Here is an 18,664-nt window from a genome sequence, read left to right as displayed (position 1 = left end):
ATCTGCTCAGTACCCAAGCACTTCTTGTGGTTTGGCCTGGAGCTGACCATGCTGGAGGTTGGGGCACTCTGGACAGTGACAGTCCAAAGTGGCCATAGCTGGGCTGGGGGATCACAGGCAGAGTGGTCAGAACCAGGGTGGGGAAGTCCCAGGAGGCTAAGGGAGACCAGAGAAGCTTCTTGACTCAGCTTGGGGGACAGAGCATCAAGGATGATTTTCTAGAGAAAGGAATGACCAATTGGCACTACACAGGAGGGTTTGGAACTAGACAGGGGAGAGGGAGGAGGAAGTGGGCTCCAGGCTGAAGGGAGAGCATGTGCAAAGCTTGGCATGAGAGGTCATCTTCAGGGTCCCAAAGCAGGAATGTGAACATCCCTGACTCTCCAGTGACCTCTGGATAAAGTCCAGCTCCTTGGCCAGGTGTCCATCCATTTAATCATTCACTCACCCATTTATTCATTCATTTAACAAGAATTCCTCGAGTCCCTATCTGGCCCCGTCCGTGTCCTGGTGATGGACACTCACCTGTCCCTGCCCCCGTGAGGCATTCAGAGAAATGATCAAGAGGCAGGAAGGCTAGAGGGGAAGGAGGACGAGGCATCGGGCCCAGGCTTGAGACAAGGACTCCAGAGGGGAGTAAGTCTGGGGGAGACCCCGAGGCCATCTGGGGTTTGCCTTGGTCACAGCTATGCCCTCACTGCCCAGTGAACACCGCCCCTCTCCCCCCCGGAGTTCCCCAATGCCCGATGCAGAAGAGGAACCAGGGAGATGGTTCATCTACTCACTGGTTTCCACAGCAGTTCCTCAGCATTTCCTGTGTGCCAGACCCTGTCCGTGGTGCTGAGTGAGACAGCTCATGGAACTTATATCCCATCAGGAAGACACACTAACAGCAAAATATGGAATATCTTCAGGGAGCGAGAGAAATAAAGTTCATGTAATAAGAGCAAGTGGGAGGCTCGTGAGGAGGGTGCTCAAGCAACAACTTTCTGAGGAGATGTCATTGGAGCAAAGATCAGGATAAGGCAACTGAGTCAGCTAAATAATAGTGAAAATATTCATGGGGCGTCTCTACACAGATGAGCTCATTTACTCAAGTCATCCTGTGAGGTCAGAACGATGATCATCCCATTTTACTGAAGAGAAACTGAGGCACAGGACAGTGGGAATAATTTGCTCATTATCACAGAGCTAAGAATGGGGAAGCCAGGATTTGAACCCAGGACATCTGGGCTCCAGTAACTTGTCTTAACCACATGCTGCACTGCCTCCTGACAAAAGGCCAGAACAGGCACGGGGAACAGCCAGAGCCAGGGCCCTGCACTGGGAGCGTGAGGACCGAGGAGGAGGCCTCTGTGGCCAGGGCAGAGGGAGCCAGGGGGAGCGTGGGAGGAGCCGGGGCTGAGCGCAGGTCGTGGGGGTCCTCGATGGCCACAGGGAAGACTCTGGCTCTTACTCTGAGCAAAATGGAGCCACAAGAGGGTTCTGAGCAGGAGAGAGACTTCATCGGATTCAGGTTTTCACGGGATCCCTCTGGCTGCCTGTGAGGAAGACTGTGGGGCAGGATGGGGACCGGAGAGCAGGCAGGAGGCTGCTGCGTGGATAGGGCCAGCGCGAGAACAGTGGTGAGAGGAGAAAGGGGCAGATTCTGGGTAGGTTTTGAATTTGGAGCTCACAGGGTTTACTGACTGGTTGTTCAGTGAATGAAGGGGAAGGAGTCAACTATGTCTCTAAGGTTTAAGGCGGAGAGCGCCGGAAGGATACAAGTGCCGGGAACAGATGAGGAGCGCGCAGGGAGGAGCAAGGTCCGGGGAGGGAAGTGCCTGCAAGTCCCGGACTGCGTGTCCCTCCAGGGCCCCGCTGCGCTGTGCTGGCTGGCCTGACCCGTGTCCCCTGCTCCCCGCAGCCCTGTCCTGCCCAGCCAACAGCAGCTACGAGCTCTGCGGCCCCGCCTGCCCGCCCTCCTGCAACCCCGCGGCGGCGCCCGCCAACTGCTCCGGGCTCCCGTGCGTGGAGGGCTGCGCGTGTCTCCCGGGCTTCGTGGCCAGCGGCGGCGCCTGCGTGGCGGCCGCGTCCTGCGGCTGCATCTACCAGGGCCGCCCACTGGCGCTGGACCAGCAGGTGTGGGGCGACGAGCAGTGCAGGCAGCGCTGCACCTGCGATGGCACCACCCGGCAGGTGAAGTGCAGCGACACGCAGGGTTGCCCGACAGGCGAGCGCTGCCGCGTCCAGAACGGCCTCCTAGGTTGCTACCCCGACAGCTTCGGGAGCTGCCGGGCGTACGGGGACCCGCACTACGTGAGCTTCGACGGCCAGCGCTTCAACTTCATGGGCACCTGCACCTATCTGCTGGCCGGCTCCTGCGGCCAGAACACGATGCTGCCCGCCTTTCGGGTGCTGGTGGAAAACGAGCATCGGGGCAGCCCAACCGTGAGCTACGCACGCGCGGTGCTCCTGGAGGCCCGCGGCGTGAAGGTGGCGGTGCGCCGGAAGCACCCTGGGCAAGTCCTGGTGAGTGACGCTGCACCCAGGGCGGCCGAGGGCAGGACATCTCTCCAAAGGAGTGGGAGGGGCTGGAGGGTTGTTAGAAGTCCTGTGGCCAGTGGTTAAGGCCCGGGTCCCCGCAGGTGCTGCCTCTCCCTGGCTGTGCGACTTTGTCTCTCTGGCCTTAGTTTTGTCCTCTGTCAAACCCGCTTGGTAAAGCGGTTGTGGGAAGTTGACCCGTTAACATCTGTAGGGTGTTTTAAAAGAAGGCCTTGGTGCCCAGCAAATGTTCAGTAAATGTTGACTTAGTATTTCGCTGCTATGAACCCTCCCAAGTTTTAGGTTTGTGCATTTTCTGGAGGACAATTGATTTTCAGAAAGTAAGGTGACCTATAAAAGTTTGGGAGCTGCGGGTGGGGTCAGGGAGGGAGGGCCCAAACACTGGCAGGTTTCTGGGCAGAGAGGTGGGGTTATTGTAAGAGTCACAACAATAGTTAATAGTTATTATTGAGCAGTTTGGGGCAGTGGCCCATGCTTTTGAGAGGGGGATAAATAGGAAATGGAAAACTGAGAACTGTCCATGTGCCAGGCATTCTGCTAAGCCCTTTACGGGCCTTAACTCTTAATCTTCATAACAGCCTTGGAGTAAAGGAAATTTGGCCCATAAAGCCTAGCATTTGGCATAGAGAAGCTTCTAGATAAACAGAGAACACGATTATTAATACTTATGTTCTCACCTCTCTGAGATGACATTTAAGCTGAGGCTTGAATAATAATAACCAACATATATTAAGTTATTTCTATGTGTTGAATGCTTGACATATAGTAACTCATTTAAATTCTACAACAACCTTGTAAAATAGCTAATCTTATCAGATGAGGAAACTGAGGCACAGAGAGATTAAGTCACTGATTCAAGATCATACAGCTAATGAATGGCAGAGACATAATTTGAAGCCAGGCCGTCCATCTCCAGAGTCCATACTCTCAGCTACTACCTTCTGTTGCTTCTCCTGTAGGAAGGGTCGGAATAGTCAGGGAGAGAAATGGATGGAAGGATGTTTAGGCAGAAAAAACAGCAAGTGCACAGGCTCTGGGGCAGGAACAAACATGAGGAGTAGAGGAACAGTGTGGCAGCCATTGGGGCTGGAATGGAAGAAAAGAAAAAAGAGTGAGGTAGGGCGTAATGTGGGAGATGGCTATGACAGAGGCTTTTGATTTAAGCTGAAACCTAGAGAATGAGGAAGAGACCACCAGGTGGAGAGTGGGTATTCCCAGGCAGAAGGGGCGACAGGTGCAAAGGCCGAGGCTGGACTGAGCTTGAGAAGGGCAGGAGGACAGCATGGAGCTGATGAGGCTGCACTTGAGTGTGAGGTTGGGGAGATGGTGTAGAGAGGTTGGTAGGAGACAAGGTCGGAAAAGTGGGGACAAGCAGGACCTGGTGGGTAGAGGGGCTCAATTTTAAGCCAAGATGAGAAAGATGAGGGGAGGCAGCCAGGTAAAGAACAGGGACGTGGATGCGGGTAGAAATGTCACAAGTAGATAGTACAGCAAGTGCAAAGGCCCTGCGACTGGGCTGAGCTTGGCGAATTCAGGAGATTATCAAAATGCCTGCATGGCTGGAGTTGCAGGGGTATGGAATGGGGAATTAAATTGGAGATTAGTAGGGTTCCCATCATCTAGAGCCTTTTAGACCATTGTATGGGGTTTGCATCAAAGCTAACACCTAACAGATGTAGTGGAGGTGGCCAAGTAAAGAGCCATGGGTGGTATTCCAGGAAGAGGGCACAGCAAGTGCAAAGGCCCTGAGGTGGACATGTACTTGATATGTGAGGAAGCTAAGTGAGTGATGTGGTAGGTGATGCCAGCACAGAGATGGACAGGGCCAGGTTAAGCAGGACCTTCTAGGTAGAGGGCATGGATTTTAGCCGAGTCTTGAAGGAGAAAGGGGAAGCAACCAGGAGGAAAGTGGTGGGTGGTGTCCTTGGCAAAGCAAAAAGGCCCTAAAGTTAGACCAAACTGGGAGAATTAGATGGATATCAAGAAAGCCAGTGTGGCTGGAGCAGGATGAGTGAGGGGAAGGGTGAGAAGTGGCAGTGAAGTCAAGGAGATGGAGAGACAGATCCTGTCCACTCTAAAGGCCATGGGTTAGGAATTTGGATTAAAGTTGATATTTGAAGGTTAGAGAAAAGTGGTGCTATGTCAGGCAGAGGGAACAGCAAGTGCAAAGGCCCTGAGGCGGGACTAAGCACTATGTGCTTAAGGGAAGAGCAAGGAGCTAAGAGCAGCTAGAGCTGGGGAAATAAAGGGTGGGCCCAGAGCCATGCATACCCTGACCCTTTGGCCCTCCTCTATCTCTGCCCAGGTGGACGACGTCCTTCAGTACCTGCCCTTCCAGGCGGCAGACGGGCAGGTGCAGGTGTTCCGCCAGGGCCAAGATGCTGTCGTGCGCACAGACTTTGGCCTGACTGTCACCTATGACTGGAATGCCCACGTGACTGTCAAGGTGCCCAGCAGCTACGCCGGAGCCCTGTGTGGGCTCTGCGGGAACTTTAATGGGAACCCACGTGATGACCTGGCTCTGCGGGATGGGGGCCAAGCTGCTGATGCACTGGCCTTCGGAAAGAGCTGGCAGGAGGAGACGAGGCCAGGCTGTGGCACCACTGAGCCAGGTGACTGTCCCAAACTGGACTCCCTGGTGGCTCAGCAGCTACAGAGCAAGAATGAATGTGGGATCCTTGCCGACACTGAGGGGCCCTTCCGGGAGTGCCACAACACGCTGGACCCACAGGGCGCCGTGAACGACTGTGCCTATGACCTCTGCCTGCTGCCAGGCCAGTCGGGGCCACTGTGTGACGCGTTGGCCGCATATGCTGATGCATGCCAGGCTGCCGGGGCCACTGTGCATCCCTGGAGGAGTGAGAAGCTTTGCCGTAAGTACCAGTAGTGACAACTGGGGGCGGGGGCTCAGCCTTATGGATATTCATTAACATATAAAGATCATCAATTCACTTAATCCTTTTAAGAACCCTACGAGGTTGAGACTGTGGTTGTATCCATTTAACAGATGAGGAAACTGAGCCTCAGAAAGATTCAGTTACAGGCTCAGGATCATGACAGCTAGGAAGCCAAAGATGCAGTAAATATTTGTAAGATGACCAAATACATCTGATGGTGCTGGGTCTGATTCCCACATGGCAGCTGTCATTCAGGAACAAGTAGTGGTTTGCCTTAAGAAAGAGCCTGGTCCCCTCTCCAGTTCTTCTTGGTCCCCATTTGGCTTATTTCATTCAGTTGGAACATCTGTGGTCAGTTTAAGACTCTTGAGTCAGATGTGGGTACAGGAATAGTTTTCGGATGTTTTCCCTTGCCTGTAAGAGAAGTTTGAAAGCCACACATCCCTTCACCTGATTTTTACATTTATAAATTTATTGTTGAAATATAATACATATGTTCAAAAATTTCAGCAAGAGAACAAATCTGCTTAAACCTGCCCCAAGAATCATGGAAAAGAACACACAAGGTCCCCCTCTCAAAAGCCCCTTTATGCCCTCTTCCTAGCACTGTGCCCCAAGAGGTAACCACTATTCTGACTTCTAAAGTTTCTGAACTTAACAACAGTGCAACTATACATCTCTAGTTTTCATCCTAAGTGCGAACAATTACACAGTCCACAGAATCATGAAAAATAATAAATACCTGTGGTTTTAATTCACTAAGCTTTGGGGATGTTTGTTACCTAGCAAAAACTAGCTGATGATACAGTGATCAAAAAAAGAGGCTTCCATGTATATAACTTTGTTACACGAAGTTAAATCCTGTTGGAATTAAAAACCATTACAATGTCACTAATTTATTAACATCATCTAAAACCTGGGTTTCAATTTCCCCTAATTGTCTAAAAAAAATGTGTTTGGGTTTTTTTTTAGTTTATTCGTATCTAGATTCAGACCAAATCCACACATTGCATTGGGTTGATTTTTCTTAAATCACCTTTATCTTTTAAAGGCCTCTTTCCTTTTTCCCTCCAACATATTTATTATTATGGAATTTTTCAAATAGAAAAGTTGAAAGACTTTCACAGTGAATACTCTTATACTCACCATCTAGATTCTACACTCGATATTTTAATGTACTTGCTTTCTCACACATCTATCCTTCTATCCACCCCTTCCTTTCGTTCATGCCATTTGTTTATTGGGAAAAAACAGGTCACTTGTCCCATAGGATTTCTTACTTTCTGGATTTGGCTAGTTGCTTCTTTACAGCATTATTTAACTTGTCCCTCTGTCCTGCCAGACTCTCCCGTAAACTGAGAATTAGATTTAGAACCATTCTGCCTAATAGAACTTCAGTGATGATGGAAACGTCCTCTATCTGAGCTGTCCCAGGCGGTCGCCACTAGTCACCTGTGCCCATGTCTTCGTGGGGTCTCTGGGGAAAACCCTCTAGTGGAAGTGAAATGCCATTTGAAATGGGGTTAGTTTGACCAAGAAACTAAATCAGTGTCATTTCATTTTAATTAAATTACTTTTAAATGGTCACAAGTGGCTACTGTAGTGGACTGCACAGATAGAGCCTCGATTAGGTTCAGTTTTAGTTTGTTTGTTTGTCTGTTTGTTTGTTTGGAGGAAACTGTCTTTTAATCTGGAATGAGCAGAGTTTAGAGAGAGGAAGAAGAATTCTTTTTTTTTCCCTCTACAACATGGACAAATATTTTAATTACTGTAGAATTACTACTACTATAAAGAAGTATACTGCATTCACAAATGCATTGCATAGATCACACACACACACACACACACACACTATACATGCATACATATGTTTCCAATACACACCACATCATCCACAACTTGTTACCAACTTGAATAATGTCACTGAAGACATTACAGATAACCCGAACCACGGTTAAAGGGGAAAATAATCCTAATTATCAGGATCAGATTAACCATTATGCAGTCTGTTCCCTAGGCCTCCTCATGAGACCACCTCCTTGCAGCCGGACACTTATGTATGTGTGTGTGAGCATGTGTGTGTGCATGCATGTGTGTCATGGTCACTTGTGTCACACGGGGAGGGGAGGAGGGTGGGACTCTCCATCCTGATGGCCACTCTCCCTGCAGCGCTGAGCTGCCCACCCCACAGCCACTACGAGGCGTGCTCCCGCGGCTGCCCACTGTCCTGTGGAGACCTCCCGGTGCCCGGGGGCTGCGGCTCCACCTGCTACGAGGGCTGTGTGTGTGACGTGGGCTTCGTGCTCAGTGGTGAGTCCTGCGTGCCCCTCTCCTCCTGCGGCTGCCTGTACCAGGGCGCCTACCACCTGCCAGGCCAGACCTTCTATCCCGGTCCGGGCTGCGATGCCCTTTGTGAGTGCCAGGAGGGTGGCCTGGTGTCCTGTAAGCCCTCCACTTGCGGCCCGCACGAGGCCTGCCAGCAGTCCGGCGGCATTCTGGGCTGCGTGGCTGTGGGCTCTGCCACCTGCCAGGCGTCGGGAGACCCCCATTACACTACCTTCGACGGCCGCCGCTTCGACTTCATGGGCACCTGTGTGTACGTGCTGGCACAGACGTGCGGGGCCCGGGCTGGTCTGGCCCAGTTTGCAGTCCTGCAGGAGAATGTGATATGGAAAAAGAGGACAGTCAGTGTGACCAGAGTGATCACCGTCCAGGTGGCGAACTACACCCTGCGGCTGGAGCAGAACCAGAAGAAGGTCACGGTGAGAGCAGGGGCGGTACCGAAGGGCAGGGGCCTGGGATAGAGCGCCATTTGTGGGTGGGACACAGGCGGCGCTCAGCCCAGGGGCAGAGAGCATGAGGCTCAGAGCGAATGTGGGAGGCCATGGGGTCCCCAAGAAGAGAGGGTGCCAATCAGATCCCAAAGTGGGGAGCCAGGGAAACAGGAGGCCTTGGGGACCTGAGACCTGCTCCCCTGTGGTTCGGTCACCCCACCCCCACCCCCTGCTCCTCAGCCTGCCCTCTCCCTGCCCCTTGACTATCCCCTCCGAACGTCTCTTCCACTCCATCTCCCTCTTCATCTTGGTCCCTGCCCCAGCCGCCTCGCTGGTCTCACGGCCAGTGGCAGGACATGATGCAATCAGAGGTAGAGAAAACTCAGAGACGGGAAAGGTTTAAGGACAGAGGACAATTGGTGGGTGACCCCATCACCCCTTAACAACCACAATAACAACAATAACAGCAGCTACGGTTTTTACACAGCTGACCCCCGACCTTGGCTGCTAAACGCTTTACGCTCACGGTGTCATTTTAGCCTCACAGCATACTAAACCCTGGGCGCTCTGTGGTGCTTTTCAGACTAAGAAGGATTTGGTCTTGTATTGAAAACTGGCATTTGCTCATACTGGAGGGTTTTCCCCAGAGGGCCACTAAAATACGGGCATATGGCCATGTGCCAGTAGCAGTAATGACAACGAGGATGCTGATGAATGGCTGACTTTTTCAGGTGCTCACTGTGCACTGAGCGTGCATTCCACTTGTATAGTCCCTGATGTAGCCGGACTTATAGGATAGCACCTGGCATATAGTCGGCTCTAAATACATACGAGTCGTGGGTGTTCTTGTTCTTGTTACTTTGTCTCACTGAATTGTCCAACTTCTCCATGAGGTGGAAACTCTTAATATCCTCACTTTACAGATGAGGAACCTTGGGCACAGGAGTGAAGTCGCTTGTCCTTAATCACCACTTGTCCCTGTATGGGGAGCATGGTGGTTGACTCTGTCTATAGGAGACTCTGCCAGGAGCACGTCTGTCTCCTGCCTTCTCTTCTGATTCCACACACTTCCAAAAGAATCTAATGCTCATCGTGTCTGCATTAAGGAAAGCCGAGAGAGCGTGTTAATCAGGATTTACAAGGCTGTGTAGGTGCCCAGCAGCCTTAATTCGAAACTACTGGTTCTTGGCTCATGGACTTGAAGTTCATTTCCCCAAGAATTTAGCATGACTTTCCACCCACCAATGATTACGGCAAAACCCTTAGCACCTGCTTACTCTTTAAAATAAAAACTTGCAGCCACAGCTAATAACAACAGCAAATGCACCCATTCTGTGCCAGATGCCATTCTCAGCTCTTAGCAAATGTGAATTTATTGAATCCTGACAACAACCTATGGGGAAGATCCCTCATTCCCACTCAGTAGATGAGGAAACAGAAACAGAGCTAACTCACCTGCCCGAGGTCATGGAGAGAGAAAGGGGCAGAGCTGTGTTTGAATCCTGGCGTGGTCTCTGGAGTCACTATATTATCAATCGCCACAGTAAGTGGTGATTGAAGGACAGCTGCTAAGGTCGTTCCAGCAGCGAGATCCAGATTAGTTTCCTGTGGCTGCCAGAACAAGTTGCCACCAACTCGGTGACTTAAAACAACAGAAATTTATTTTCTCATGGCTGTGAATGCCAGAAGTCCAAAATCAAGGTATTGGCAAAGGCTGCAGCCCCTCAGCCCCCCACCAGAGGCTCTTGGGGAGGAGCCTTCCTTGCCTCAGCCAGCTCCAGGTGCCACTCCAATCCTTATCTTTGTCTTCACGTGGCCTTCTCTCTGTGTGTCTGTGTCTTCTCTTCTGGCTCTAACAAGGATGCTCATCATTGGGTCATTGGGCATATGGCCCGCCCTAATCCAGGATGATTTCATCTTGAGCTTATTACCCTAAATACATCTGCAAAGACCCTTATTCCAAATAAGGTCGTATCCTGGGGTTCCGGATGGACATATCTTTTGGGGAACACCATTCAACTCACCATAAGACCTTGTTATGGTACCCTGTTTACAAATATGGAAACTGAGAGCACACAGATCTTCAGTGCCAGGCAGGGGCTTGAGCTAGGGACTGCTCTCTCAAAGTGTACCCTCTGAAGCCTGGCATCTCCTGCCTCCTAGGTGGATGGTGTGGATTTGAAGCCACCTGTGGTGCTGGCTCAGGGCCAGGTCCGTGTGTTCCAGCATGGCTCAGACTTTGTGATTGAGACTGATTTTGGCCTGCGTGTGGCCTACAACCTCCTATACAATGTGCGGGTCACTGTCCCGGGCAACTACTACCAGCAGTTATGTGGCCTGTGCGGAGACTACAATGGTGACCCCAAGGATGACTTCCGGAAGCCTGACGACTCGCAGGCAAGCAGTCCCAGCGAGTTCGGCAACTCCTGGGAGGTGAAGGTGCCCGGCTCCCCCTGCCTGCCGCCGCCCACCTGCAGGCCCGGTGACGAGGACTGCAGCCTGCAGTGTGGACCGGAGCTGCAGGAGAAGTACCAGCAGGAGAAGTTCTGTGGGCTCCTCACCAGCCCCACTGGACCACTGGCCGCCTGCCACAAGCTGCTGGATCCCCAGGGTCCCTTGAAAGACTGTGCCTTCGATCTCTGCGTGGGTGGCGGGAACCAGAGCATTCTTTGCAGCAACATTCAGGCCTATGTGAGTGCTTGCCAGGCGATCGGAGGCCACGTCGAAGCCTGGAGGACCGACTCCTTCTGTCGTGAGTGCGAGGCAGAGAAGGGGGGAAGTTGAGGCACAGCAGGGGCAGACCCTGGGACCTGCAGCTTCTCCTTCCCCAGAGCTTTGACCCATACCCCCTCTTTACAGCCATGAAGTGTCCCTCCAACAGCCACTACGAGCTCTGCGCAGACACCTGCTCCCTGAGCTGCTCCGCACTCAGTGCCGCCCCCCAGTGTCCAGACAGCTGTGCTGAGGGCTGCCAGTGTGACCAAGGCTTCCTCAACGACGGCCAAGACTGCGTGCCCATCCAGAAATGCGGCTGCTATCACGACGGTATCTACTACGAGGTAGGAACCAGACCATCCTGGGCGGAGCTGGGGAAGGGGCCTCATCCTGGACCGCCCCCCACTGCCCCTCAGCCGCACAGCCCACTCGGCCTCCCGAACGCCTCTCCCACCAACTCCCCTTCCACTCCTCAGGGTCCCACTGTGGTGTGGTGTGGCCCCTCCCACCTGACCTCCTCCATCCCTCACTTTTATTCCCTCTGGTCACCGTCCCCATGGCAGCAGGAAAGACCTTTGTAAATGTGACCATGGCTCTTGAAACTTTAAACCCTCCCCTGGCTCCCCAGGTCAAGTTTTGGCTTTGCACCCCAGGTATAGATTTCGTCTGTCACACCAGCGGCCGATGCCCTCTGCTTCCCACTCCCACACTCACAGTTCCTCCTTTTCCTTTGATTTGAGTGTGTTTGTCTGAATCTGCCTCCCTCAAGGCACGGCCCTCTCTGTGGCTCTCGTATGAATTATAATATTAACAACAGCAAATAGGCAGCTGGAGCTTAGTATGCGTCAGCTACTCCTTTAAGTCCTATATGTATAGTATAATATAATGTGATATAATATAAATATGCTTTTTATTCTGAAAATTTTCAAACCTGCGTAAGTTAAGAGAACAATATAATAAATCTCCATGTACCTGACACTCAGCTTAAAAAATAAGCAAGTTTTTCCCAGTATTGTTTCATCTCTACCCCTGTCTCTTTTCCTCTCCAATCTGGATGATTTAGAGGAAACCCTTTTTCATTTTATCTGTACTTTATATGCATTACTAACTCAGTTATGCTTTCATAGTTATGCTTACAGATGTGGAAACTAAGGTACAAAGAGGTTTAAGCAATTTGCACAGAGCGGTACAATCTAAAAATAGCGGAAACAGGCTTGGGACCCAGGCATCTGCTCCAGAGCCTTTGCTCTTAATGGCCGTTACACCGCTTCCCTGACATGGCAGAAATTAGTTTAAATAAATGAGTGAATAAATTAGTGGAAGTGAATGAATGAATAAACAAATTGGACCCCAAGGCCATATGCCTTAGTTTCACAGACCAGGGGCCACCCCTGCTGGAAGAGGTCCCTTTCATGTCCTTCAGACCCTCTGTACCTGGAACAAAGAAGATGTTGGCATTTGCTCCCACCCTGATGGCTGTGCCCTTTGTCCTCACAGCCAGAGCAGACAGTACTCATCGACAGCTGCCGGCAGCAGTGCGTGTGCCACGCGGGGAAAGGCCTGGCGTGCCAGAACCACACCTGTGAACCGGAACAGGTGTGCCAGTCCTCGGCAGGCATCCTGAGCTGTGCCAAAGGTGCTGGGCTGGGGCCGGGGCCTGTGTGGCTGGGGACAGAAGACAGCACCTCTGGAGCTGAGGGTGGAGTGACCTGAACCTTTATGTTGAGAGACACAGAGGACTAAAGATTGAGGTCCCAGAGCTGGGGGTTCCCAGGCTGAAGTTCCCAGGGCCAGGCGCAGAGACTTTCCGGTCTGGGAGGCAGGGACCCTCATGGAGGAATCTAGTCTGTGGGGGCCTCGAAGTTGGGTGTCCTGGGCAGATGTCAGAGACCCTCAGCATATGGCAAGGACAGGCAAACTTTTCCCCTAAGGGGCCAGATGGTAAACATTGAAACTTGCAGCCTATAGAGTCTGTTACAACTACTGACTCTGCCATTGTGGCATGAAATCATGTGGAGACCATGTAAACGAGGGGGTGTAGCTCAATAACATGTTATTTACAAAACAGGCAGCTAGCGGTGCCAGAGTTTGCTGACCGTTCATATTCAGAATTAGGCTTGGGGGCTTCAGACACCATCCCCAAGGGATATGGGAGACTGGGACCCACGGGAACAGGGACAGAAAGCAGAATCCTGAGGTCTCAGGCAGAGACCCCCACCATGACTGGGGTCTTGGATAAGGGTCCCCCTTGAATAGAGGATCAGGATTTATAGGGGTACAGTCTCAGACATGGGGAGCCCCCCAGATCAAATCTAAGACACAGAGCCACCCCCTGAGACTGGTTTCTTAGGGTGAAGTACAGAGAATAATTTCCTCGTTTCTGAAGATAAGGAAATGGAACCTCCAGAAATGACAGATGCTTAGGGCCAATGGGTGCGATGACAGGGACTCCCAAGGATGGGGTATATCGGTCAGGGCCCAATTAGAAGACGGAAACCACACAGCAGCTTGAATAAGGAAAGTTTAATAGAATTCATTACTCATAATAGGGGATTGCCTACTAGGGAGTAGAAACTAACACTAACAAACAGAGGCAGATGTAAGGAGCAGCCCCTGCCCCTAAGGCTAAAGGGAGGAATTGGGCAGAGGCCCCCACCCCAAGGCTGAGGCAGATCTCATTGGAGGGTGTGGCTGTAGCCCACTGGATGGCAGAGAGGTTGTGCAGGCTGAAGCCAGCAAGCGGGAAAGCTCCACTGGAGTGCCAGCGAAACTCACTGAGAAGCCAGCTGATGGGGTGCCTGAGTGACTTGCTGGGAAGCCGGCTGAGGCCGCTGGCCCGTGCTGAGTGGGTGTCCCACCTGCCGCTGGCTCCCGATGCCAACAGGAGCCAGAAGAGCAGAGGCAGCTGGGAGCGGGTAAGGGAGCCCCTTCCTCCTGTTGGGACCCTCCAGCGCCCTCTACTGACAAAGCCTACTACCCGCATCGGTGCATTTGGAGCTGAGAGGCGGTAAATTCAAAACTGGCACAGGAGGAAAGAGGAGGAAGGCTTGGGCATAGGGATTTTAAAGACTGGGGTCACAGATACAGTGGCCCTACCGACAGGGTCTTGGATAAAGAGACCCTTGGAGGTAGAGCCTCAGAAATGAGCTCTGTAAGGCCAAGGTTTCAGATGCGGCCACCCTGAGGAGAGAGTCTTGCATCAATGGCCCTGTGGTCAGTGTCACAAATGTTGGGATCTCTGGGGTTAGGTTCTCACCAGAAAGTTCTCTAGTACTTTGCTCTTGGCACAGAGACCTCCAGGACCAGAGTCTCAGTGTGGTGGCCCCAGGAGGCTGGGAGCTCAGGACTGGGGCAACCAGGGCCTATGTGCTGGGCACAGAGAACCTGGGGCTGTGGATATTTTCACGGTTGCCGCCTGGACTGGCATCACAGACACGGTGATCCCGGGCTCTGGTCTCACACCTGGGTTCCCTGGACTGAGATCTTAATCAAGGGGACCCGAGGCCTGCGTCTCAGACGTAGGGACTTGGAGCCTGGGTCTCAGAGAGCGAACTGCAGGCCCTGGGTCTCAGATGTGGGGACCTTTGGCAGGGTCTTAGACTCAGGCCACACTGGGCCGAGTTGCAAACATGTGGGGCTCCCAGGGTCTCAGACACAGCAAACTGTAAGGTCTGCATCACAGACATGAGGACCCTGGAATCTGGTCTCACCTGCAGTGGCCCTCAGGGCCAATATTCCTACATAGATGGGGCAGATGCTGGGGTGGGGGGGGGTGTGCCTCAATTCCTCTGCTCTGCCCCCAGAACCTTGCCATGGTGTGACGTGTCGGCCACAGGAGACGTGCCAGGAGAAGGGCGGCCAGGGTGTGTGTGTGCCCAACTACGAGGCCACGTGCTGGCTGTGGGGCGACCCCCACTACCACTCCTTCGACGGCCGGGACTTTGACTTCCAGGGCACCTGCAACTACGTGCTGGTGACAACTGGCTGCCCAGGGGTCACCACCGAGGGCCTGACGCCCTTCACCATCACCACCAAGAACGAGAACCGGGGCAACCCCGCTGTGTCTTTTGTAAGGCTCGTCACTGTGACTGCTCTCAGCGTCAACATCTCCATCCACAAAGGCGAGGTTGGCAAAGTCCGGGTAAGTCCTGCAGGATGGTCCCCTGAGCCCCCGGTAGAGTTTGTGGGGCGGGGAGGTCCCTGCTGGCCACAGTCAGGAGCTGAGCACTCTCTCTCTTCACCCTGGCCTGAAACGAAATGGCAGCCAAGCAACAGCAATTACAGCAAAAACGTTACCTTCTGTGGGGAATGAATTGAGTTTACCCCTTTGTGAAGGCCTTTAATGTCGGACTTTAGCATTTGCCTTTTTTAGAGACCTGGGTTAGAATCCAGGCTCTCCGTATGAGCTGTGTGATGTTGGGCAAGTGACTATTTGGTGGGCCTCAGTTTTCTCCTCTGAGGATTGGGCATCACAGCAGGCCCTGCTCCACAGTAATGGGGTGCATGTCAAGTGCGCAGCTGAGGGTCTAACCAGGGGAAGCCACACCATGAATGTTTGTGAGGGAACAAATGAGAGGCCCAGAGACTCAGACATAGAGCAACATTCGGGGAGCTAGAGAGCAAGAAACAGACCACTCTTTCTGCCCAGGGTAATGGAGATGCAGACTAATGGCAGCTCATAGAGGGAGGGGGAGGTGCAAGACAAGGTAGGTCCTCAGGAAATGATGATGAGAGAGTGGAAGAGATGCCCAGCCACACAGGTGAGAGGTGCCCAGGAAATGAGGAGGGAGAAAGTGAGTGAAAGACCCAGAGAAAGACCCAAAGAGATGAACCCAGATAAAGAGAGACCCAGAGAGAGATACCCAAGGAGAGAGCACACACACACAGCGAGAGCGAGAGCAAGAGCGAGAGCGAGAGAGAGAGAGGCTCAGAAAAAGAGAAATCCAGAAAGAAAGACAGATCTAGATGTAGAGGGAAGGAAAGACAATAGGGAGAGGAAAGGAGGGAGATGGAGATCAAGAGAGAGACCCAGAAAAAAAAAAAAAACAGAGTTAGTTTTCATTCCCCAGGGCCTGTACTACAGAGATGTCCACAATGTTTGTCAAATGACTATACGACTGTCAGTTGTGAGGAAAGCCTTGGCAGCTCCCAGCCATGGCATGGCAGGCAAGGCAGGCAGAGGCCGAAGCCGGGCCTCCCCACCTCGAGTGACCTCTGTTTGCCTCCTGACTCTGCCCCCGCCTTCCTCCAGGTGAATGGTGTATTGACAGCGTTGCCTGTTTCTGTGGCCGGCGGGCGGCTTTCAGTGACCCATGGCGCATCGAAAGCAGTGCTGGCAGCCGATTTTGGGCTGCAGGTCAGCTACGACTGGAACTGGAGAGTGGAGGTGACACTGCCCAGTAGCTACCATGGCGCAGTGTGTGGTCTCTGCGGGAACATGGACCGAAGCCCCAGCAACGACCAAGCTTTCCCTAACGGCACACTGGCTCCCGCGATACCCATCTGGGGAGGCAGCTGGCGAGCCCCGGGCTGGGACCCACTGTGCTGGGATGAATGTCAGGGGTCCTGCCCAGCATGCTCTGAGGACCAGCTGGAGGTGTACAAGGGCCCTGGCTTCTGTGGACCCCTGGCCGCTGGCATGGGAGGCCCCTTTGCCACCTGCCATGCCCATGTGGCACCTGATAGCTTCTTCAAGGGCTGCGTTCTGGACGTCTGCCTGGGCAATGGGGCCCATGACATACTTTGCCAGGCTCTGGCTACCTATGCTGCTGCATGTCAGGCCGCTGGCATTGTCATCAAGGACTGGAGGGCGCAAGCTGGCTGTGGTGAGTGTGGGGAGGAAGGAAGGACTTTGCGGCAAGGATCTGGTGTCTGTGGGGCTGGTTTGGTTCCACCCCAGTGTTTCTGGGTCTTTTTGTTTCTTTCTCTCTGTGTGTCTCTGTTTTTGTCTCTTAGTGTTTAGCTCTGTGTCTCCATACGATTGTCTATTTCTCATTATCTCTTTCTTGGTCTGTGAGTCTTTGTTTCTCTCTGTCTCTGTCTCTTGCTCTGTCTTTCTTGCTCTTTGTCTGTCACTTTGTCTCTCTTTGTCTCTGTCTCCTCCCACCTCATCCTCAGATCCCACTCTCTGACACCATTCTCCTTCTCTCCCTCCCTCTCCTTCATCCACCTGCAGAAATCACCTGCCCCAGCAACAGCCACTACGAGCTCTGTGGCCCACCATGCCCAGCCAGCTGCCCGTCCCCTGCGCCCCCCACGACCCCAGTCCCATGTGACGGCCCCTGTGCCGAGGGCTGCCAGTGCGACTCCGGCTTCGTGTTGAGTGCCGACCGCTGCGTCTCTCTGGATGGTGGCTGTGGCTGCTGGGCTAATGACACCTACCATGAGGCGGGCAGCGAATTTTGGGCTGATGATACCTGCTCCCAGAGGTGCCGCTGTGGGCCTGGGGGTGGCTCGCTGATCTGCAAGCCTGCCAAGTGCGGGCCAGGTGAAACGTGTGCCCTGCTGCCCTCAGGCCAGCATGGCTGCCTCCCTGTCAGCACGGCTGAATGTCAGGCCTGGGGTGACCCCCATTACCTCACCCTGGACGGGCACCAATTCGACTTCCAGGGTACCTGTGAGTACTTGCTGAGTGGACCCTGCCATGCTCTGTCCGCGGGGGTTGAGAACTTCACCGTCACCGTAGTCAATGAACACCGGGGCAGCCAGGCGGTCAGCTACACCCGCAGCGTCACCCTGCACATCTACAACAGCAGCCTGACCCTCAGTGCCCGTTGGCCCCGGCAGCTGCAGGTGAGGGGGGTCTATGAGCCAGACAGGAGCACATGCCAGCACTAGAGATGCTTAGGAGTTAGTGGTCTGCCATTCCTGATCGCCTTCCACAGACTAGCGGCGGCACGATGCAGGGGTTCAGAGAATGGGCCTTGGAGCCAGATGGCTTGGAGCAGTGGCTTCCCCACCTCTGAACTTTGATTTATTCCTTAGTAAAATGGGTCTAAGAAAAGTACGTGCTTTTCAGAGGGTAGTGTGAGGAGCCAGTGAAGGAGGTCACGTGCTCAGGGTTCCACCGTGCCCCAGTCCCGCACACACCCAGTAGGTAGTGGAGCCAAGATCCCAACCTGCGTCCACGCCGTTCACTAGCCCCACCTCCGCCCCGCGCCTGCAGGTGGACGGCAAGCTCCTGGCGCTGCCCTTCCAGCTAGACTCGCGCCTGCGCGCCTACCTGAGTGGCCCCGACGTGGTGGTGACCGCGGCCAGCGGGCTCTCGCTGGCTTTCGACGGGAACAGCTACGTGCGCCTGCGCGTGCCGGCGGCGTACGCGGGCGCCCTCTGTGGCCTGTGCGGGAACTACAACCAGGACTCTGACGATGACTTGAAGGCGGTGGGTGAGGACCCCGCCGGCTGGCAGGTGGGCGGCGCCGCGGGCTGCGGTGAGTGCGTGCCCGGGCCGTGCCCCACGCCGTGCACCCCTGAGCAGCAGAAGCCCTTCGGCAGCGCCGACGCATGCGGCGTGATCTCGGCCCCTGACGGCCCGCTGGCGCCCTGCCATGACCTCGTGCCCCCGGCGCAGTACTTCCAGGCCTGTTTGCTGGACGCTTGCCAGGCTCAGGGCCACCCAGGAGGCCTCTGCCCTGCCGTGGCCACTTACGTGGCAGCCTGCCAGGCTGCTGGGGCCCAGCTTGGCGAGTGGAGGCGGCCGGATTTCTGTCGTGAGTACTCAGTCATGCATGGGCC

General features: G+C 53.7%; 1 protein-coding gene across 1 annotated transcript in view; it reads left to right on the top strand.

Annotated features, from left to right (window-relative positions):
- LOC107521772 (Fc fragment of IgG binding protein) overlaps positions 1-18,664 on the top strand; it is a 36,763-nt gene that overhangs the window by 8,736 nt on the left and 9,363 nt on the right. The window contains exons 5-14 of the mRNA XM_016166769.2: positions 1,907-2,511; positions 4,850-5,417; positions 7,611-8,203; positions 10,379-10,967; positions 11,075-11,274; positions 12,428-12,566; positions 14,734-15,071; positions 16,182-16,755; positions 17,106-17,722; positions 18,096-18,639. Coding sequence (XP_016022255.2) covers positions 1,907-2,511; positions 4,850-5,417; positions 7,611-8,203; positions 10,379-10,967; positions 11,075-11,274; positions 12,428-12,566; positions 14,734-15,071; positions 16,182-16,755; positions 17,106-17,722; positions 18,096-18,639 — 4,767 coding nt within the window. The remainder of the gene's footprint in view (positions 1-1,906; positions 2,512-4,849; positions 5,418-7,610; positions 8,204-10,378; positions 10,968-11,074; positions 11,275-12,427; positions 12,567-14,733; positions 15,072-16,181; positions 16,756-17,105; positions 17,723-18,095; positions 18,640-18,664) is intronic.

This window comes from Rousettus aegyptiacus, unplaced genomic scaffold (assembly GCF_014176215.1).
Source record: "Rousettus aegyptiacus isolate mRouAeg1 unplaced genomic scaffold, mRouAeg1.p scaffold_m13_p_14, whole genome shotgun sequence".
In the NCBI taxonomy this organism is placed as follows: Eukaryota; Metazoa; Chordata; class Mammalia; order Chiroptera; family Pteropodidae; genus Rousettus; species Rousettus aegyptiacus.
Note: the sequence above shows the minus strand (reverse complement) of the source record. Positions and strands in the feature narration are given on the sequence as shown.